Raw genomic sequence first — 22,753 nt, 5'->3', positions numbered from 1 at the left:
GGCAGTACTAGGGTGATTTTTATTTTTTTTTTTCCTGGATTGAGAAAAACACAGTCAGGTGAAGCAGCAGAAAGTCATCCCCTGCCTTTCACAGTCTTGATGTGTTGATCCTCCACGTGGATCCCTTTTGAAAGTGGCACTGAAGCTCCTGTTGGCCCGTCACCACGTTTTCCCTTGGGAGAGCTGGGTTTAGATAAGAGTCTGAGTTTAGATCCAGCCTGTGTTTAGATCCAGCCTGTGTTTAGATCCAGTCTGAGTTTAGATCCAGCCTGTGTTTAGATCCAGCTTGTGTTCAGATCCAGTCAGCCCCAGCTGGAGCAGGAGCAGTGTCCAAGCCTGGACTGGTGCTGTGTTTACACAGAGCCTCCTCTAACACAGACTCACCCCTGAGCCTGAAAGGGTTAAAAGTTCTTGCAGTGCTTCTTTTTCTTTCTGGGTGCTCCTTCCCCACACTCCCCTGTCTCCTCTTTTTGCTTTTTGTGCTTCTTGTGGCGTTTCTTCTGCTTTTCCTCCTGCTCCTCTGCGCTGAGCTCTTCCCCCTCACACATTCCCACAGAAGTTTCTCCACTGCCCGTATTTTCATCACAACTGATGTTTTCTCCTTTGTTTTCCTCTTTATGTTTCCTCTTTTTTTTCCTTTTGTGACATTCATTTAGTGGATCATCCAGTTCTTTTCCATTCAAGCTCCCTGTCTTAGCCTTTTTCCATGGTTTCTCACAGTCCTCTGTCCTTTCTGCCTCATCATCTTTCTTGTGCTTCTTCTTTTTCTTTTTGACTTTGGTTTCCAGCTCTTCTGAAGGCTCCACAGCTTCTTCAGCAGTTGGGCTGGAATGATCCACCTTTGGTTCTGTTTCCTGCTGGGATCCCTTCAGCTTTGCCATGCGCTTGGCAAAATATTCCTGGACAGTGAGAGCACTCTTCACTGTATTGGAGCCATCTCCAGGGTTGGAGAGACAGTTGCTCCTTTCCTTCTCTTCCTGGGAGTCAGGATCAGCAATATCCTCCTGCAAGGGAACAGAGAGGAGCAGGAGTGAGTCAGGAGTCATGGCTTTAAACACAATGCTGGTTTTTTGCACAGTAATAAGGAAAATACTGAAAAGCAATGTTGAGCTTTGAAAATTAATTGTGAAAGTACAGATTTGGGTGGAACTGAGGCAGCCCTTAATGTGAAAGATGCTGTAGGTTTAGGGAAAAGAGGTGGAAGGAGGGAAGGCAGCAAGAGAACACAAACCAAGACAATTTTCAGTTGTTTTGAGTTCCTTAGTTTACCTACTCCTACATAACTCATGTCTACCACTGCCATACTTAGTACATTACACTGATTTTACAAAGCACATGTCTCTGCAAGACAAAAACCAGCATGAAAAATGATCCACTGCAATCCATTAGCCTGTGGCACAAAGGAAATCCCATGCCTGGAATAACTCTTCAGCAAAGAACTTGTAATCCAGGGAGCAATCCAGCACTGAGGCATCTCTTCCATCTTATCTGATCTTTGGAAATGTTTGTTTCAGAGCTGCTCTGCTGTCAGGGTGTCCCAGATGTTGTTATTTAAACAGGCTCCATTTGATCACACGTTATCAGATGGCACAAACAACATCACAGGTTACATCTTACAAGGTTTCTGCAGACATGAAATAAAGAGCTGCTCATCTCCAGCTGCAGGTGAAGAGTCTCCTTTCTAGAAAGGAAATATCAAACTAAAAGCAAAGTACAGCTCTGGAGCAGGATGTTATGGATGGCATGAAGAGAATTGACTGAGAAAGCAACAAATGCCACAAGATGGAAATGTATAATTTGTTAAATTATCTGACATTTACAAAAGAAACAAACCAAAAAGGCAGCTGAAATTAAGGCTTGTTCACATACATACCAAAGCACTCAAAACAAAGCCTTTGTGGTATAGCCTTTTGCTTGGCAAAAGTCACAAATGGCTCTTGGAAATGCCCCAAATTTTCACAGAATCACAGAATCATTCAGGTTGGAAAAGAGCTCCAAGACTATAGAGTCCAACCTGTGACTGACCCCACCTTGTCACCAGCCCCGAGCACTGAGTGCCACATCCAGTCACCCCCTGGACACCTCCACGGGTGAGGACTCCTCCACTGCCCTGGGAAGCCCCTTCCAATGGCTGACCAGCCTTTCCATGGAGAAATTCCTCCTCATGTCCAACCTGATCCTCCCCTGGCACAGCTTGAGGCCATTTCCTCTCATCCTGTCCCTGTTCCCTAGGAGTAGAGCCCAATCCCCCCTGGCTGTCCCCTCCTATCAGGGAGTTGTGCAGAGCCACAAGGTCCCCTCTGAGCCTCCTTTTCTCCAGGCTGAGCCCCTTTCCCAGCTCCCTCAGCTCATTAATTGTTTTTTTAAAGCCTTATACACACCACAGGGAACCAGGTACCCCCTCTGGATGGAAAAAGCTGGGATGGATGATGTAGAATTCTCACCAACATCTGCCCTACAACTCCTTCCTGAAGGAAAGGGGATCCACAGGGATTACAGTCAGAGATAATTCCCTGATTTTCCATTCATAAATGCACGGATGGGTAAGAGCATCCCTCTTACCTTCTGCCCACACATCCTGAATCCCGCCTGCCCAAATCAGAGCAGTCAGATTTCACAGCCACTTTCACTGCCACAACCTGATACCCGGGGAAGGCCAGCAGAGAGCTGGGAGATAAAACCCCACTTATCTCAACACTTTATAGTTATTGTGTGATGCTGCAGATAAGGGACGTGGTTCTCTTGAGGGCATCATTAAACTTGCTGGCTGAAGCAGGGTTTATTAGGGTTTGTGAGTAAGGTTTTCCAGGTCTGGCTCCTTATGCATCCATAACCTTTACTCCCATGAGCAGGAATGCAAAAATTGGTGTCATTAGTGATGCATTACGAGTGGTGATTTCCTCATCCATCTGCTTTCAAGAGAGCTATTCCAGTGGAACGAAAGTAAGGCTGCACTTGAGATTCCAGTGATATTTGTGTGGGCACTTATCAAAATTAGGGACTTTTCTTGTAGGGATATGTTATAGTGTTCCTGAAGGGTTATGAAGTAACTGAAACTATTTGACTTCTGGCAAAGAAGCCTGAAAAGGGATGTGGAACACGGGGAAAAACAGGATGTATCCACACATCTCCACGCAGGTTACATTTGAAAGGGGAGCTGCAGCAGAAGTTTAACAAGACAGAATTCCCAGGATAAAATGGGTTGAGCTATATTTATATTAAACCTGTTTTTATTAAGACCTAAACCAACAGAGAATCCCATGTCAACACAGGATCATTTAGGTTGGAAAAGAGCTCCAACACCATCAAGTCCATCCTGTGACCATCCTTGTCACCCAGCCCAAAGCACTGAGTGCCATGTACAGGCCTTCCTTGGACACCTCCAGGGATGGGGACTCCAAACCTCCCTGGGCAGCCCCTTCCAATGTTTAACAACTCTTTCCATGAAGAAATTCCTCCTGATGTCCAACTTGAACCTCCCCTGGTGCAACTTGAGGCTCTTTCCTCTCCTCCTGTCCCTGTTCCCTGGGAGCACAGCCTGACTCCCCCTGGCTCTCCCCTCCTGTCAGGGAGTTGTGGAGAGTGAAAAGGTCCCCCCTGAGCCTCCTTTTCTCCAGGCTGAGCCCCTTTCCAGCTCCCTCAGCCCCTCCTGGTGCTTCAGCCCTTTCCCCAGCTCTGTACCCTTCCTTGGACACGCTCCAGCCCCTTCAGGTCTCTCTTTTTGGGAGGGTCCCAGAGCTGTCCCCAGCACTGGAGGTGCCCCAGCAGTGCCAGCACAGAGGGACAATCACTCCCCTGGCCCTGCTGAAGCCCAGGCAAACAGGGTCATTTTCCTTCCCCCCACAGCAGGATTTTGACACCCTGGATTGCAAAAGGACAAACAGACTCCCAGGTTTTCAGCCAGAACCATTTCCCTCCCCACCCCGATGTGTAAAACACACTTGGGCTCAGAACACCCATAACCCCTGGCCAACCAGGAAAGGATTTTCTCATTGCCTTGGTGACTTCAAGTCCTGACAACTTAATTACTGTAATTGAAGGCAAATATTACTTGAACTCTACACGTCTTTCTTTTCATGAAGTACATTAGGCATAAAAACAAATGTTCCTTTGGTTAAGCAGAGGAGTTACAAAGGTATGTACGAGTTTAGAAAATAAGAACCTTGCTCAGAAACTCCTTTATTGATAAGAATTTTAATAACCATGGCCCACTGAGCACAGAACTAACAGGGCATAGAGACAAGCAAAGAGGTGCCAACCCTAGAAAACCTCTGAGTTTAGGAAAAGCTTATGTAAAACCATAAATCACCTGGAAGGCTGTTAAATGCCAAGGTATTCCTGCTTCCATAGTGTACCTGTCCCAGCAGCCATGGGAACACTGCTGAACTCTAAGCAGGGGTTTTCTCTAACCCCTCACAGTTTATGCAATTCCTCCCCTGCTTGACCCAACACAGAGACAAATTTCTAAGAAAAATAAGGCAGATATCCCTAAAAGTGGATTGTGCTGCTGAAACTTCTGAAAGACAAAACTTTCAACAGATAAAAGAAAGAAAAAAAAATATTCTTGCTCTAGAGAACTGATGATCAGGTAATGGGGAAAGAGCAATTGTGCTGGAACTGGAGGGAAACCTGAAGATTGGTCTTTGGAAATGATGTTTGCTCATGCCATGGGTTCCAAAATTACCCACAAAATCAAGCTGAGGAGATGAAGTTAGAAGGAATTGGGAATAGGGATTTAGTAGGATGGTCCCAAGCAAAACAAAAGGACTGCTTGAAACATGGTGTTAAATGTGGAATGAGTAAGAGGAAACAATAGGAAAATTCAAGGAGAGGTTGGGAAGTGCACAGGAAGAGATGAAGGTCAATTACAGGCAGAAGTTCCCTGTAAATATCATCTGTTTATGTAATTAGTGAAATGTATGGAAAATAATCTAAAGGACATAAAGCACTCCATGTACCACCGTGTTTTTCTCTGCCTTTCTTTGCTTGCTGATTAAATCATTAAGGGAGTACACTAAACTTACAGAGGGAAATCCTGGTTCCCTTGAATCCTGCAGGATCAGGATTGCATCTCTAGGGCATCCCACTCTCAGAGCACCTTTCAGTTATTTAGTGAAAGGAAAAAACAGGGGGTTATGGTTAATTATCAAAGGAATTCACATCAGTGAAAACAAGAAGAGAAGCCTAAAGGGAGAAGGATTTAGACACCTCATGAAATCAAATGGGTCTGAAACCCAACCTGGTCTAGTGGAAAGTGTTCATGGCAGAGGTAAGAATGGGATGAGCTTTAAGGTCCCTTCCAACCCAAACCATTCTGGGATTATTATAATTAATATTCAAAAATAAGGACTGCACCTGCACGTTACCCGGGAGGAAAAGTGAGACCATGTGCAAAGCAAAAGGTGCTGACAACATACAGGAGCAAGAGAAGCAGCCTGGATTAATTCAGAGAAATTCCTCTCCTCTTCAGAATGCAAGTATTTCCTTTTTAGCACTTAAAATCTTAAAACAGGGGAATAAAATAATCTCTTATACCACCTCTGTCTGCTGCATATGAACTACTATTACTTAAGCCCAGTAATTTCACGTGACTTTGCTTTGTTGGTACTAATTCACAATGACTTTGTGAAATCTGATTCACAAAAATGACACAAAAGGTAAAGTCCAGAAGGGATGAGCAAAAAGGCAGAAAAAAGCTAAGCTATTTCAGTAGGATCTCACTTAAATGACAAAAAGTGGGCTGGATGAAGCACATGGAGCCAGAGTTCCATGGAAAACACAGGATCGCTCTTAGCTTTAAAATGCAGCCACTGCTGTTCTGCCTTTCTTACCAACCTCCTTGCTGAGACACTGTAACAATAAGATTAAAATAATCCTGTTCTCTTCCTGCTGCTTCAGATCCTCACTGAGAGGATGGTAGGACCCCCATGCAGTGCACAAAACTTGAGAGACAAGAGCTGAGAGCACACCTGTATCTTTCCATCCCAGGAATGGCTGCAGATAATTCCTGAAGAGTCACTCTGGAGCTTTGCAGACATCAACGTTGACAGAGTCTTGCTTTAAGGAGCTGACAACTTCAAGTTAAGTACAAGCATTAACATTTGGATTGGGATCAAACAGGCGAGAGGGTGAACAAAGACCTGTAGCCTGATGAGTTTAAGCAGGATTAAAATAAATACATGCATAAATATGGCCACATACCATCAGTTCTGCAGTCAGTTCTGGCATCAGAACAGGTACCCAGGAGGCTCTAATGCTTTTAATTTACCTGATTAAAATTGGTTTATTGCAGACAGCATCTTGTGAAGAGGTGATGAGACCAGGCTCCCAATACAGAAAGGGCTGATGCAAAGGGAAAACAGGACAATTGCCCCATGAGGAAAAGGACAAGCAGCAGATGGAAATTATCCACAGGAAAACTTTGCCAGTAGGAGAAATCAGTATATTTGTGAAGCCTGAACAACCACTGGGAGTCTCAACCACTGAAAACAACTCAGACAACTACCAGGGAAGTGTTAGGGGGAGTTAATCCTTGGTTGGAATGGAAAATGTGGGATCTGGACTCCAGAAGCATCTTTCAGTCCTGTAATGCTTGAAAAACCTAAGCAGGGGATACAATTTGACCTCCTGGTAATCACAGAATTGTTAAGGTTGGAAAAGCCTTCTCAGACCATTGAGTCCAAAAATTCCCCAGCACTGCCAACCCATGTCCCCACGTGCCACATCCAGACAGATTTTAAATCCCTCCTGGGATGGTATTCCCACCACTTCCATGGGCAGCCTGTTAAAATAAATGAGGGTTTAATGAAACAGATGAGAAGCAGGGATACTCAACCTGGACAAAAGTGGTAAAAGTTCAGGTCTTCTGCAACTTCTGTTTTTTGTTGGCCATGGTGGTGTAATCACCAGAACACACCACATATCCATAGGAAGGTTTAATTTTACTATGATTTATCCTGAGTACCAACAGAACACTGAATCCACTGATAGGAAACGGAATGAGAATCCTGAATGTCCAATACCTGGGTGACATGACACTTGTTAAAAGGACAAGTTCCAATTACTACAGAGAAGCACTTTCCTGTTTTGACTCTGATAAAATAAATTCTATGCCAGAATATGTTGAAACATCAGCTGTGTCTTGCAGTTGATATTAACTTCTACACTCCACACGAGCCATCAGCTGTCTCTAACCCAGCAAGGACAAGAAGAGAGGTAAGGAAGTAATTAATGGTAAGAGGACAAGGAAAAATGTTTTCCATGGATCCATTTTTGCTACACTTGCAACTACAAAAGAGCAGATTGTTTCTCTAGAAATCAAAAGGCCAAGGAATTTTATTTTAGTAAATCTATGCCTAAAATAATCTGGAGGTTATTAACAGAATCATTGACCTCTGGAGCAGAACTACTGTGAGTGCTAGGCCACTTTTTTTAGTGGAGTCATGGAAACCTCCAAAGACAGAGGTTTTACCATCCTTCAGGATATCCCTATTGTGATTGCAGAATCATGGAATGGTTTGGGTGGGAAGGGACCTTAAAGCCCATCCCATTCCACCCCCTGCCATGGGCAGGGACACCTTCCACTATCCCAGGCTGCTCCAAGCTCCATCCAGCCTGGCCTTGGATGTGGCACCACATCCTAATGAGGTTTTATCACACATAACAGCCCCCATTTCAGCCCACTGCAGCAATCTACAGGTGCTTGATTTTCATTTACCTTGTATTTGCTGATTCCATTTTTAATTCAGTTTTAAATTCTGTGGTGATGCGTTTCTATTAAAACCACATCCAAATTCTCCCAGTCTGTCTCATCCTTCTGTTTTATATTTTTGTCAAAAGCTCACCCTGTACCTCAGCAAGTGGCCAGTTTTAGCAATTTTCATTCATTCTTTTAATTCACACAACAGAAAAATCCCATCTCTCTTGCTGAATACTCCTGGTATGCAAAATGCCATTTGTTTGTGATACAAACAATCCATTTCCAGGGGTGTAGGATGAGCTGGAGCCCAGCCTGATCCCATCAGTGAAACAGGAGCTTCACAATAAAGCTGTGATTCACAAACTCAGCCAGGTTTTGCCTCCAGCCTGCACACACCAGCGGAACAGGAAACAACAGGGTTGCAAAAGTGCAACGGATTAAATTTTGGCCAGGGACGTGATTGCAAGGATAGTCCTGGGGATTCATTCCAGCTGTCCTGAGCAGATCCTGCTCAGGCCACAGCACCTGTATTTCCAAGGGCAGCTTGGGAATCCCAGCACTGTGTCCCACAGGGCACACACACACACTTCCTCCTACTGTTCTTACACTTTTCAGGAAAAATAACACAATTTATTTAAGTTATTGCACAACAAAGGCAGAGAGTAAAGTCCAGGAGCTGAGGCTAAGGGGGAATACACACTATGGGGTAATTCTCAAGAGGTGCAGAAGGCTGAAAGCACATAAGGAATGAGTTAAAAAAACTCAGCACATGGCAGAGAAAATCCTTTTCATATCTTGAGAGACACTCAGATATCCCTGTGTCATCTCACCACTCCAGCTCCTCTGCTGAGGCCAGCACAACCTCTCTTCCTTCACATTTCCCTGCAAATTACATCTGTGCCTTACACTGGATATAAACAAAACTACTAAAAGAGATTTCCCCTAGGATCTCTCCATTGGCACGATGCAGAGATCCAAACACAGTGACTTCATCTTCCCAAAAAGCACTTAAATCAATTTTAACTGTTCTGTTCTCACCTTGAATAACAGAGGAAGTACAGTCCAGCAAAGCGAGCACAGGACTGGGAAGGTCACATTTCCAAAGTTCTCTTCCCAGCTGCTGGGAAACCCTGGAGAAGTTATTCCCTCCAGCTCTGGCACAGGTTATCAAAGCACAGAACATGCCTGATCAACGGCATGAAACTCACAGAAGAGCTGAGAGTTTCATAAAGTGTTTGTAAGGTGCTTTGAGATCCTTCACAGAGGTATCCCAGATGAACAAAGATGGAAATAATCCTCAAATTCCACTCATGTGCACCTGGATCTGGGACATCAAACACACACCTGACCTGGCGGCACTTCTGTGACAGATCTGTGAGGAATCAAATCACCAGAAGTCTCAGATACTGTATTGTAAAGGAGTGGGCAGGAGAAAAATCATGGAATGGTTTGGGTTGGAAGAGACCTTGCAGCTCATCCAGTCCCATGCTCTGCCATGGGCAGGGACACCTTCCACTGTCCCAGGCTGCTCCAAGCCCCATCCAGCCTGGCCTTGGAGACTTCCAGGGATCCAGGGGCAGCCACAGCTTCTCTGGGCAGCCTGTGCCAGGGCCTCCCCACACTCACACTCACTCATTCCTTCCCAATATCCCATCTCTCCCTGCCCTCTGGCAGTGGGAAGCCATTCCCTGTGTCCTGTTCCTCCATGCCTTATCCCAAGTCCCTCTCTAGCTCTCCTCTGGAGTCCCTTTAGGTCCTGGAAGGGGCTCTGAGCTCTCCCTGGATCCTTCTCTTCTCAAGGGGAACACCCCCAGATCTCCCAGCCTGGTTCCAGAGCAGAGGGGCTCCAGCCCTTGGAACATCTCTGTGGCCTCCTCTGAATTTGCTCCAGCACCTTCATGTCCTCCTGCTGTTGGCCCCAGGGCTGGAGGCAGCTCTGCAGATGGGGTCTCACCTGAGCAGGGCAGAGCAGCAGAATCCTCCTGTCCCCTGTTGCCGACACTGGGGATCAGCCCAGGATGCAAATCAATGCAAATTGTTTTGTTAATCCTGAATCCAGACACTAAATGTCTAAAAAGTCTTCAAAAGTCCAGGACAGTCATGCCTATCCCTGTCCGCAGTTCTGTGGGTACTGTGCCATGCTCAGAAGCAATCCAAGCCTTCTCCACATTTCCTGTGCACTTTTTATTATCCCTCTGTGATGTGTGTGGAATGGGCAGTTGCTATTAAAGATTCAGACCAAACCCTCACTGATTCTTGAGTTCAGGATTTCTTCCTGTGCTCCACAGATACAGAAGAACCCAAAAGAAGTAACAAGTGGGCTTGGCCAGCCAGACTGTGAATACAAGCAAAGGTATCAATGAGGGCTCTGAAGGTTTGGGATGCTGAGAGAAAGAATGGAATGAAAACCATTAGAAGCACCCAGAGGAGAGAAAGGAGTTCTGGTAGCAATTCCAAGAGCAAGCACAGTCACAGCATCACAGCTTTGGCTTCTGGCAGAGGAAACCGCACATGCTTTGAAATCTGAAAACAACACCTGCCTATGTCAAACTCCTCTTCTGGCTCTTTTCTAATAATAAATGTGGAAAATCAGATCTGTGTACGAATAAACTGCTTCCAGGAGCATTCGAAGCAGGTAATTTAAACCAAAGCTTCTCTCCTTTCCCCTTCCCCTCAGAAAATGCTTCTCAAAAGAAAAATCGACACTTGAGCCTCTTCTGTTCCTCTGATCTGAGAGGGTGATTTGTGGGAGAGCTGATCCATGGATCCAAACCAGCTCAGACCTCTGGGCAAGGGGACAGACATTTCCTGTTTTTTAGCACCAGCAGTGGCCCAGGAGCCCAAGAAATACCTTGTGTCACTTTGTTGTCACTTTTTAGTGTGCCTTCCTGAGGTTTGGTTCCTTTCCTCTAAGCAGGTGTGAAGGGGGACTCAGCACAGGGAAATGAATCAGAACTTCACAATCTGGGGCAGGACAGACAAGAAACACCATAAATACCAGCAGGGCCCTCCTGTGCAGGCTAAAAGACAGATGCAGAAATACAAACAGCAAGAATGAGAACTAAATTTGAAATACAGTAGGGCTGTGTATGCACATTTTTTTCCTTCTCTCCCATCTATAATGGTCTGAAGAAAAGAGTTGGTCTGAGGAATGGGATTTATTTTTTAAGGAATATCATTCATGCAGTGTGCCTACAGTTCATGAGGATCTTATCCTTGTTTTCAAGGATTCACAGAGCACAGTCCAGTGACTACAACCTAGCCAGGTACAACCTCTCTGCAGCCTTTTTTTTTTTTTTTTAATAAATTCCTGCATTTCTTCTTCATTTCTGCCTTTAGTATCGGTGCTTCCTTAAACAACTCTTCTGACAATCAGCTCCTCAGATCAGTTCCAACTGGGACTCATCCTCCCCTCCAAAAACCAACACAACTCTTCTCCTCTCAGCTTCAAAATGCTGCTCCAAGTGTTTCCCTACCCATCTTGCCCGTGTCCTACCTTACCCTCTCGCTATCTGAGATGTGTAACATCCTGCCCTTGTTCTGTCCATCATTTCCTTGCAAGCTCTCTGGGGAAGCAATTAGCCCACTTGTGAGCACTCTACAACATAATTAACAAATAATAACCACTGAGAAATGTAGGCCAAAAAAGCCAAGTTATCACAGCCCCATTTCTGCAGAGACTTGCATTGTTCTGTGCTCGCTTGCAGCTTCCAAGTTCCTGGAGGCACAGATTCTCCTCCAAGACAGCACAAAAGCAAAGGTGAACGCTGTGTTTTAAAGAAGATGTAAAATGTTCTGACTTTATTTGGATTTCCAGGCTTTGCTGCTTTTCCCTGCTCATTAACACGACCAGTTGTTAGTATTTACACAGAGAACACTACAATAAATCTCAGAACTGGAGGTGAAAGGCTCATAGTTTGGTTCTAAATTAACTCTGGCAACGGAGCACCAAAGGAAGGAAAGGCAGGATGACTGTAACCATGAGCAAGATGCAACACAAATAATGACATCATTTAGGATGAAAAAAACTGCTGGAGGAGACAAGGACAGAACCTAATCTTGGGTTTCCATCCACACACCCCACAACAGCCTGTAGGGAATGGTAACGATTATCAGGGAAAGCCTAAAGCCTCGCTCTTATTTCAGCAGCAAATAAAATATTTCCAATTCCTGAAGCTTCCTACTGTTAAGACAGCTCTTCCAGGCTCCTGCACACTTCCTAGGAAGTGTTATGAGTCCTGGGTATCCCTTCAATACTGAAAAATAAGGTGTCAAAGCAATTAGACAAAGGTTTCTAATAAGGCTGAAGCAGAATGCTGCTGGGGAGCCAAGGAAGCATAAAGGAAGATGAAGAAAGGGAAGAAAAGGATAAATTATCAGTTTGAATGGTTATTGGGATGGAGAAAGATAGCATTTGAAATATACAGAGAAGGAATAATGTTGAGGAAAGAGGGGGGAAAGTATGTGGTTAAATCTCCACATTTTACAGCCTTGAGTAGGTCAACAATGATGAGCATACTCCGAAATTCTGATTTTAGATCCACCCACCACTGATCCTCTCCTGAAACACCAAACTGAGGCGATCCCCACTGAGAACAGGAAAGTGAACAGCACATTTCAGCCACAAAGCAGCTGGAAAACCTGTAATGGAGCAATTGGCACTAATTTATGGATAATCCCTGGAGCCTGAGAGTGCCAGAATGTCTCACCCAGCCCTGCAGCCTAAGCAAGACAGAGCACGTCTGCTGTGACCTGGGACAAAGGATCCTCATGGTCACTTTGTGAAATCTGCAATCCCTGGCACAAATTTGGCTCTGCTAACCTGTAGAACAACTCACCTGGTTTAACCTTAGGTCATTTGAGGAGAGAACAGCTCAGATCAGCACATACAGGATAGAAATTTCCCAATTTGCCTCAGTGGCAAAGGAAATCTTAAGTGTCCAAGGGGAGAGGTCTTGTCCTTCAAAACTGATAAAAAGCCACAGAATGGCTGGAACTCCGTGATCTTCAGGGAACCTTCCAACCCAAGCCCTTCTGTGATTCTCTGATCCTATAATGTTGAGCCACTTTGTAGCCTCACAGTCAGGATCTTAGCTTTTCCGCTCATGGGCAATACAGTCCTGATCTCCCAAATATTAAAGGTGAAAACATTTGATTTATTCTTGTTTCACATCCATATCTGTCCAACCTGCTCTTGGGTTTACACTGAATTCCTGTCCTGAGAGTAAGGAGCTTCATTTTCCACCTTCAAACCCATCCTTGGACTTCTCTGCCTTTGGGCTGCTTTCCATGGCTGACCTTTGCATTTCTGCTCTGCTTTTCATGGAATCACATTCCCAAACATGGAATGGTTTGGGTTGGGTGGGAACCTAAAGCTCATCCAGTTCCACCCCCTGCCATGGGCAGGGACACCTCCCACTAGCCCAGGTTGATCCAAGCCCTGTCCAATCTGGCTGTGAGCACTTCCAGGCATCCAGGGACAGCCACAGCTTCTCTGGGTAACCTGTGCCAGGCCCCCACCCCCCTCCCAGGGAACAATTCCTTCCCAATATCTCACCTATCCCTGCCCTCTGGCACTGGGAAGCCATTCCCTGTGTCCTGCGCATCCATGCCTTGTCCCAAGTTCCTCTCCAGCACTCCTGGAGCCCCTTTAGGCCCTGGAAGGGGCTCTGAGCTCTCCTTGGATCCTTCTCTTCTCTGGGTAAACACCCCCAGCTCTCCCAGCCTGGTTCCAGAGCAGAGGTGTTTTTCCTTTTTTTTTTAAATTGTTTTGGTGATGACTGCATCCCTGGTTTTGACCTGGTTGAGTTTTAAATGCACACTTGTCTTTCATTGCACCAAGCACGAGCTTTATGGAACTGCATAAAGATTCTGCAGCAATGCAAAAAAACAACAATGAGAAAATCCCCGTGCCTGCAATTCCAGATAGATTTCCTAGGATTTTATTATTAACACTTTGTGTAATGCCCTGAGGGCAGTGAAGAGCTCTATGGTTGCCCAGTGAACCACACAAAACACAGAACCTGTGCCCCAAGGGACTTGCAGGTTAAAGCTCTGAGTGGGTACAAAACAATACAAATAATTGCCAGGTAGGCGACCCCGCAGGCAGTGCTCGCGTTCCAAGCCGGAAAGTCTCCTGGCACAGGAGCTCTGGAAAAGGAGTGGGAATGGGATGCTTATCACAGCTCAGCAGCAAACTGCTCCAGGAATAAGCAGCAAAATGAAGACTCAAGAGGAAATGTCAGATTAAAGGGAAGACCAATTTGTTCCCAACATCTCATTTGCTCCTAATGCTCTGCGGTCTGCAGGTAAGCAAAGGAAAGCAGAATTGTGGAATCACTGAGGTTGGAAAAAGCCCTCTGAGATCACCGAGTCCAGCACTGCCAAGGCCACCACTGACCCATGTCCCCAAGTGCCACACCCACAGAGTTTTGAAATCCCTGCAGGGATGGGAACTCCAGCACTGCCCTGGGCAGCTGTGTCAGGGCTGAACAATCCTTTCCATTTTTCCTAATATCCAATCTAAATCTCCCCTGGTGCAGCTTGAGGCCATTTCCTCTGGTCCTGTCACTTGTCACCTGGGAGAACAACCTGACCCCCCTGTCAGCCCCACCTGGCTGCCCCCTCCTGTCAGGTATCAGCCCAACACAGAGCTGGTTGTCCCCAGCCCACTCCCGTTCCTCAGCTGTGGGAAGCTGTTGAGAGGGAAGTGCTGTTGGTTGGGGTCTCAAATCCATAATGGAAGGCTCAGGAGAGCTCATCAAGAAGTCCTAAGTGTCCTGAAGCAGAGAAAAAAACCAGATGCCAAACAGCAAAGAAATTCTTGCTTGATGCATTAAAATGGTGTAGAGAAAAGGGAAATAAATCAAGAAGTCCTAAGTGTCCTGAAGCAGAGAAAAAAACCAGATGCCAAACAGCAAAGAAATTCTTGCTTGATGCATTAAAACGGTGTAGAGAAAGGGGAAATAAAGAATCACAGAATGGTTTGGATTGGAAGGGACCTTAAAGATTATGGGCAGGGACACCTTTCACTTTCCCAGGTTGCTCCAAGCCCTATCCAACCTGAGCTAGGACACTTCCAGGGATGGGGAATGTCCCCTCATCCATCTTCAAGAGATGTTGCTTACCCCCATTCACACTCTAAAATCCACCTTAAATCTGCTTGCTAATTTTGCTTTGCCTCCTTCCAGTTAATCCTCCACTGCCCTGTCCTTTCCTTGGGTTTGCCCTCTGCTGATTCCTCCTGCTGCCTCCAGAGCTGGGTGGTCCCTCCACCACCAAGTCATCCCATTTCAAATCCCTGCAGTGACTGTGCAATGCCAGTTCAGGTTCTTTCCCTTCATTACCCCACACTTAATGCCCTCAGAAAAGCAGGAGGGTGGAGCCACAGAGTTCTCCAAGAACTCATTCCAAGCACAGGTGAAGGTCACGGCTGCTCCGAGGTGGGAGCTTTGTTTTTCATTTAGGAAAAAATGGTTGGGGTAACTCAAAGCAAAGCAGCTCCACTTCCTGTGGCTTTGGATAATGTGGCTGGATGATCCTGGACCTGATAAAGCTTCTAACAGGTTCTGATAGAAGCTGTAACTGTGGTTATGGAGTTTTTAACACCTTTTCTCCATATGGATTCTCTGACATTGAATGATACAGTTGAACCCAGCTGGGAAAACGATTTGTCTGTTCTTTTCATGCAATCATTTATTTTCACAAAGAGTAGGAACTTCATATTTGTGAGGCTGCTGTCTGCCTGTGGATTGTGCCTCAAATCAGTGAGAGAGGATGGAATAGAACAAAAAAAATCACAGAATCATGAATCATTAAGGTTGGAAAAGTCAATGCAGCACTGCCACCATGTTCACCCATAAACCACATCCTCAAGTGCCACATCCATGTCTTCCAAACACTTCCAAGGATGGTGAGTGTTCAAAAAACAACAACAAAAAAAAATCATCTATTCTTTAACTGACCTGGAAGCCAGGCTAAAAATGAAGCAGTCATTTAAGTAGTTGAAATAAAACCAAAATAATTCAGTGTTGATAAATAAAAAGAAATGCACCTGGGTAAAATAGAACCTAATATGAAATAATATAAAATTAGAAAGTCAGGATGTATTTCAGCCATTCATCCAGCCTGTTACTGGATGTTATTGATGCTTCTGCATGTCTAAAATACCATATCTAAAACAAGTTGGACAATTTAGAAAGCAGTATATCACACAGATAGAGGTTAAAAAGAAATCCCTATAATGCTGATTGGTCCAAAGCTCCCCAAAATCAAGTGTGCCAGAACTATTTACCATTGATTCCAGCTACCTTTAATCTGATTTCTCAGATATTTTTCACCACGTTCATGCAAACAGACTTGTGGTAAAAGGAGGTGTTGATTTAAGGTGGAAGCGAGGCTCAATGAGAAACAGGAAAAGATTAACAACAGTATAAATGACCACTAAAGACCATTTAGAAAAATGTTTTGTGCTGAAGCAGACAAGAAGCAGCCACAGACCCTCTTCCAGAGAGGAAATCACCTCTGGAAAAGTGGCAATGACATCCAAATGGAAGCAGTGAGAGTAAGGTGCTGGTGGCACCCATTAACATGACTATTTTTGCAGCAATCAACACCTCCTTGCCTCCTGAAGAAAAAAGGCAAGAATCCATGCTAAGTCATAGGTGGTAAGAAGCCAACACATCACTGAGGAGGAGGAATTGTTCAATTATTATCCTGGGTATGAGCATTGCAAATGCAGGCACTGACATCCATGTTACAACCTGTTGGGGACTGCAGCATGTTGAAGGGTTTAAAAGCTAATGACAGGCCACCATCCCTCTTAAAATCCAGTGCCAGGCCAGGAGCTTCCACTTTCTCAGCTGAAATATCCACAGTTGCAACATCGGCCCGTGTTGTTTGTTCCTAATGAAAGAGGTGATTCACTTTCTTTCCAGGAGCTGCACTGTAAAATGTTGATTAGAGTTTGAACCGCCCCAAAAATTTAAAGCAGAGTGGAAAAAGAATACAAAGTGAGGTGTAAAAGGAGATGGGAGTCGAGGGGGAAATCAAAGCAGGGAATTCACCAGGAGGTAGAGATTTTATCAAAGCGATTGGTTCATTAGGCAGAAAATCTGACTGTCATTAAGACGGTGCCGTAGTGCTTTTTGTTAGTGAGTTCTTTAGGGCAGACACCTTTGTATTTCTACTTGTAAAACACCAATTAGTACCTCGGGCAGACTACAAACAAATCAACATTAAAACAAAGCAGTGAAACAGAACCATTTGTATCTCCTGCTAAGCCTGGAGTCACCAGGGCAGATTAAACTCCCTGGAGAGAGACCACATTCTTCATTCCCTAATAGTCTTCCCCTTGTTTGCTGCACATCTGTAGGAGTTAAAAAGCACAAATTTGGATTTATCTCTCTGCTGGGGCTCAGAGGGAGTTCATCATGGGATGCTGCTTTGGGGATTCTTGTTACAAGTTTTGCGTGTGTGTATTCAAGCTGGTTTTCAATTAATAACAGTGTAATTGTTGCAAAGCCCACCCAGCATAGCCAGGCATCACTGCTTTCCCAACGTGCAAGTGAAGGTACCTGCTCAACATCCTCTGAAAGGCCACATTTGGGAATTAAAGAACAGCTGGAAGGGTGGAAGGAGCCAGACTTGGTTCAGTCTAGTCCATATGGCTGGAATGGGAAGGGTTCCTGACACTGACTCCAGAAATTCAGAGGGGGTTTCCTCATTCACTTCCAAGAAGAATTTGGGAGGGAATTTACTTCTGTGGAGGATCCATTTCCTCTGATTCTGGTTCTTGTTCCCTGGGAGAAGAGCCTGACCCTCACCTGGCTACAATCTGTTTCCAGGGAGTTGTGCAGAGACAGAAGGTCCCCCCTGAGCCTCCTTTTCTCCAGGCTGAGCCCCCCCAGCTCCCCCAGCTGCTACCGGTGCTCCAGCACCTTCATCTTTCAACCTGCCCTACCCACCTTCTCCCCCCTTCCCACACACACTTTCTAAACAATATTAAATGTCTTTTCCAGTTTAACTCCCTAAAATATGTTCAGAGGAACGGTCAGGCACAGCAACAATCTGCTGGTTCAGGGTCACAGTAATGGTTAAGATGCCAGACTACAGATTCAGAGTCTGAGCCTGCCATGATTCACACTGAGGGCTGGTCAGGTTATACTCACTGTAAGGAGAAAAATGGTAATTTAGCCTTGATGATTGAAAAAACCTGAAAATCTGCCAGCCTCATCTCTGCCTGGAGTGCCAGTAGCTATTAAAGCCTTAACCAGGGACACAGGCAGGAATGCATGATTTGGGGTTTATGATTCCTGGAGCAACATGAATGTCAAAGGTTGGGAGAGAACGATGGTCTCACCTCCATGTTCTACTCCCTGTGGTACAGAAATAATGATTGTAAACAGAAGCAACAGAGATGCATTTTTTAAAGAGCTGGAGAAGCCTTTCCATGTTTAGTCAGGCACACAACAGCCTGTGCAAAGCCTGTGGGATGAGCCTCTTGATGTAAAAGAGCACCCATAGTGGGATTTTTGAATACATCTGTCAAGACTCACCTGAGCAGAGCTGATCCCCCTCGGAGAAAGGGTGATGGATTTCCTGAGCTCTTAGATACTTTCCTAAATTACCTCCCGTGTAAAGAAACCTGGACAGCAGCTTGGAAATGGATTGAGAGCTCTCCTGAAGGAGTTAACCATTCAAACAGGTAATCTCTGAATTTTGAAAGAATTTGGCCACCAGAGCTACTTCCCTGCAACAGTTCTGAGGAGCTGCTGCCAATGTTAACATCGGGAGGCAGCTACTGACAGGTTTCATTTTGCCCAGTCTGATGCTGCTATTGACACTCATGCAGACAAGCCAGCACAAACAGGAATAAAAGGCCACCTTCCATGGCAACACTTCTCCAGGAACTAAGGAATTCACTGACAGCCTTGAAATCCCTGGCAGGTGGTGGGATTTGCTTCCCAAATGTCCCGGGGCACGGAAAAGCTGATGGGACTCACGTAACAACGGCTCCTGCCACGCTGCTGGGCAGTTCCAGAGATGAGTGACAGCCTCTGCAATATCCAACAGGAATTACTGGGTAATGTGGCCTTTCAGGCAATGGCCAAGTGATTGGAAGGTTGGGGATAAATTCCCAGCTGCAGACCAGGGTCCTTCTGAGAGGACAGAAATTTTTGCAGAACCAACAGCTACTTGAATTTTGCTTCAGGCTCGACAGCAAATGGCAAATTTCTTACACAAGAGTTACTGGATGGGGCTTGGAGCAACCTGGGATAGTGGAAGATGTCTCTGCCCATGGTAGGGGTTTAGAATTAGATCATCTTTAAGATTCCTTCCAATCTAAACCATCCATAACTCTAATTTCTGCCTCTGCATCTTCTACCCATGTTCATCACCTAACCATGCAACTCTGTGCTACTGTAGAAGGTAAAAGTGATTCAGAGGGAGGAAGCTGAGCTCATTTTGCCAAGTCCAGGGGAAGGGTGAGCTCTGTACAAGAATGTTCCCTCCCAGACTGGGATCTTCACACCCTGTGCTATGACCAGTTCCCAGTTTTCCTGCCTTGGAGAAAAGGGGATGTGGGTGTAAACTCGGAGCTGAACTCGAGCTCCAGCTCCTCTGCTTCTCAGAAAACTCAGCATCCCTGTGTTTGGGTTTTGAATCTAAAATTTAGGCCTTTAGTTCACCACTAGTTTGAAGACTGCAGAAAACCCTTATTCTGAGCCAATTTAACCTGGTCTCAGATTCACATGACTTTAGGAAAAGCTTTTACAACATTCCCCAGAAGTTGTGCTTTGTCTTTAAAGCACAGCTGACAATAATGTGAATGCTGGAGAGCAGAAAGTCGTGGTAGAACAACAATGTAAAGGTTTGAGGATGATTTTGGAAACACCAAAAGATCTGCAGAGGCAGCTGAGAGCCTGCTATTGATGACAGATTCGCCAACCCCACAGGGTACAATTTGCATCTGATTCACAGGGACTGGAAGATAACTAGGAAATTTGGATTATAATGGGATTAATCACATGACTCCAGGGATCCCATTTATCCTGCTGCTGAAGGGTCCTAGAGCTGCTCTGCACTGCCTCAACTGCATTTGGGAAGTTACTTGAGGTTTGCTGGGACAGGAATATCAGATTGGAAGGAGGGAAGAGATAAAAGTTTACTGGTTTTCCACTCCAAGCCGGCCTTTATCAAAGTTATGTGACCACGAGCTGAGATTAAGTACTGTAGTAAACCTCAAATCCCAGCCTAGAGCTGAAAACCTTTGAGATTTAATGCTACTAGTTCCTCCAGCCCTCACATTTGCTAGAAGTGACTGCTAAAAAAAAGTAAAACAAATCAATCATTCTGGAGGAACTGCTGTGAATCCTGAAACAAAGGGAAAGGATGAGATCATCACTGTTTCTTCAGCCTTGGTGAGGTCTCCAAGTGAACACATGAAGCAGATGAGACTTGCCTCAGCAAGGCCTGCCAATGTCAGAGCAATAAATAAATGTTCAACAAGGCTGCACCTTCAGCTGATGTGAGCTGCTGTCAGAGCTGGGAAACCTGTGGAGTCTCAGGATTTCTGGGAAAATGAAGATCTGGCTCTGCGCTTCCCTGAAGGGAGACTCCAGAGCAAAGCCACTGTGGAAAGGGTCAGGCTGCCAGGCAGGCACTTAATTAAGAGAAAAACACTTCCAAAGATTCTTTCCCATTGTGATCCTCTGTGTTGAACTTGGCATTGCCATGGAGTTCTTGGGCTGTCCTACACCAGGGACACCAAGGCCTGGGAAGCACTGAAGCAGTTTGTCCCAAACTGTTCAGCATCAATATTTGATGTGAGGACTCCTGGTTTTCTTCCTGCATTTCTCTTCCTGGGCTTTGGCCATTGAGGAAGATTTTCACATGGAGCCAGAAGAGCTGGGACTTTCTGTGCCTCTCTTAATGGTGAAAATTAGGAATGAACCCTAACTGTAATTAAGTGTAACAAATGAGCTGCTCTAACCAATTCCTGACTGTGTTCACAGTTTTCCAAGAATTGCTTCCCAACCTGGAGTCACAGCTCAGGCCTTGGCACAGCTCCAGGCACACCAAGGCTTAGGCATTCCTGGTGGAATGTTCTCTTTGCTCCAATTCCCACTCCCTCTGCCTTAGACCCTTCACTTTTAGGTCACTTTTAGGTCTTTGTTGTCATAAAGACAATACATAAAAGAATGTTCATCTGTAACAACACTGTCCAAATAACCCCTTCTGTGAGGACAATTTTTGTCTGACCTTTGTTCCAAATCTGACAGCAAAATTCTGATTTTATAAAACTCTCTTGGAATACACTTTTTTTTCTTTGCCTAGTTTTAAACTTAATTCACCTTCTGGTGAAAGTCTAAACAAACAATTAGAAGTCAGGCTGAATTTATGCCCTTTTGGGGTAAAAAAATCACCACAAAACACCGCAATATCTACAGAGATGTCTATTGACCCAGCAGTTATCAGAAATGTGGGGTTTTTTTTTATTCTTTCTGGCACAAACCCAGCTTTCTAAACAGCCAGTGACCCACTTTCACCTAGCTGGCCTCTGAAGTTGAGAGAAGATTCCTACCCTCTGGACGCTGGAGGCTCTGTTTGAAGTCCCTGCTGTCAGGAGATGGTCAGTTTACGTCTCCTGTCCTAGGACAGGAAAAGGATGCACTCTCAGCTCCATGTGTTGCAGGGAGATAAGCACAAAGATTTCTGTCCTATGCCCTTATCAGCTTTTCCTGCTACTCTCCAGAACAGACACCACCAAGGCTGGCAGTAAAAATTAAACTTAAGCAAGAGGAGGACGAAAAAAAAAAAAAAAGAGAAGTATTTCTCATAACTGTAATACAAAAGATTGAAGTTTTGGGAAAAAAACCCTGTGCTGGGATTTTTAGGAGTACTGAAAACCACCTAAAATCTTCTGTGTTCTCAGTGTAAACTGACCTACTCTGACACACCCAGGACAGCTTAGGGTTTAAAAGATATCTCATGACTTAAATAACCTTTACTACATGAGAATTCCTCCCCTTGCAAATAAAACCAATTAGCTGGCAAAAGGACATTCCCTGCATATGGAAATGATAATGGAATTACAGAATGGTTTGGGTTGGAAGAGACCTTGAAGATCAACCTGTTCCACCCCTTGCCATATGCATGGACACCTTCTACTAGACCAGGTTGCTCCAAACCCCATTTTATAAATTAATATTTTTATTTCATGGTTTCCTTTCCTCCAAAGCCCATTCTATAAATTAATATTTTTACTTCATGGTTTCTTTTGCTATTCCTTCTGCTCCCTCCTTCTCTTATGTTCCTTCATTCCTGCAATCTCATTTTCTTAATGTGCAGAGGACAGGCTAGACAGAACCTCCAAGGATTTTGGGTTATCTCCCATCTTTCCATCTTCTGCCCACATAGGATTTAATTTATGGGTGCTTCAGTCTCCACCCTCTATAAAACTGGAGTTACTTCTTGTTGAAACATTGTCAGCCATAAGTGAGATGGACTCAACGTCATTTTAGGAGGCACCTTCAAGTAAGACTTGAACATAAAGGTGATAAATAAATGTTCCAGATGGAAACTAAGTGTCTAGCTCTCCATAAAGTCCCACCTGGATCTACTGATGTAGAAAAAACCAAAAACCATCAAGCAAATACCCACATAAAATTGCCAAATGGCTGTTTTAGAAACATCAAGAATTGCTCTTATGCTCCTCCCCAGCCCTCAATATAATTATTGAAATCACAGCTGCACTGTCAACTTATAAATTGAAACAATTTTAGAAAACACCCCTCATGTAATTGCAGCAGCTGTTAAATCCACATCACAGATGTCACAGGGTGCCAAAAAATGGGGAGAGAACTTCATGGATGTGACAGGGCACAGAAAGTTCTTGAGCAGTTCAAGATTCCGAAATTCTGGATTTACTTCTGCTACCAGTTTATTCTAGGACAAGGTGTTTGGGGAGACATTTAAAAGAACAGTCCAGTTTCATTTTTAAAAGCACCTAGATCCTAAAATATACTAACTTTCCAGGTGACTGAAAGAGTT

The 22,753-nt window shown here is 44.8% G+C and overlaps 1 protein-coding gene across 1 annotated transcript in view; it reads right to left on the bottom strand.

The window, feature by feature from the left end:
- PINX1 (PIN2 (TERF1) interacting telomerase inhibitor 1) overlaps positions 1-22,753 on the bottom strand; it is a 58,522-nt gene continuing 35,769 nt past the window's right edge. Inside the window, exon 7 of the mRNA XM_041480950.1 lies at positions 1-1,004. Within this exon, the coding sequence (XP_041336884.1) occupies positions 402-1,004 (603 nt within the window). The 3' untranslated portion in view covers positions 1-401. The remainder of the gene's footprint in view (positions 1,005-22,753) is intronic.

The sequence above is a fragment of the Pyrgilauda ruficollis genome, unplaced genomic scaffold (assembly GCF_017590135.1).
Source record: "Pyrgilauda ruficollis isolate IOZ18807 unplaced genomic scaffold, ASM1759013v1 scaffold54, whole genome shotgun sequence".
In the NCBI taxonomy this organism is placed as follows: Eukaryota; Metazoa; Chordata; class Aves; order Passeriformes; family Passeridae; genus Pyrgilauda; species Pyrgilauda ruficollis.
This window is presented reverse-complemented; position numbering and strand designations above follow the sequence as displayed.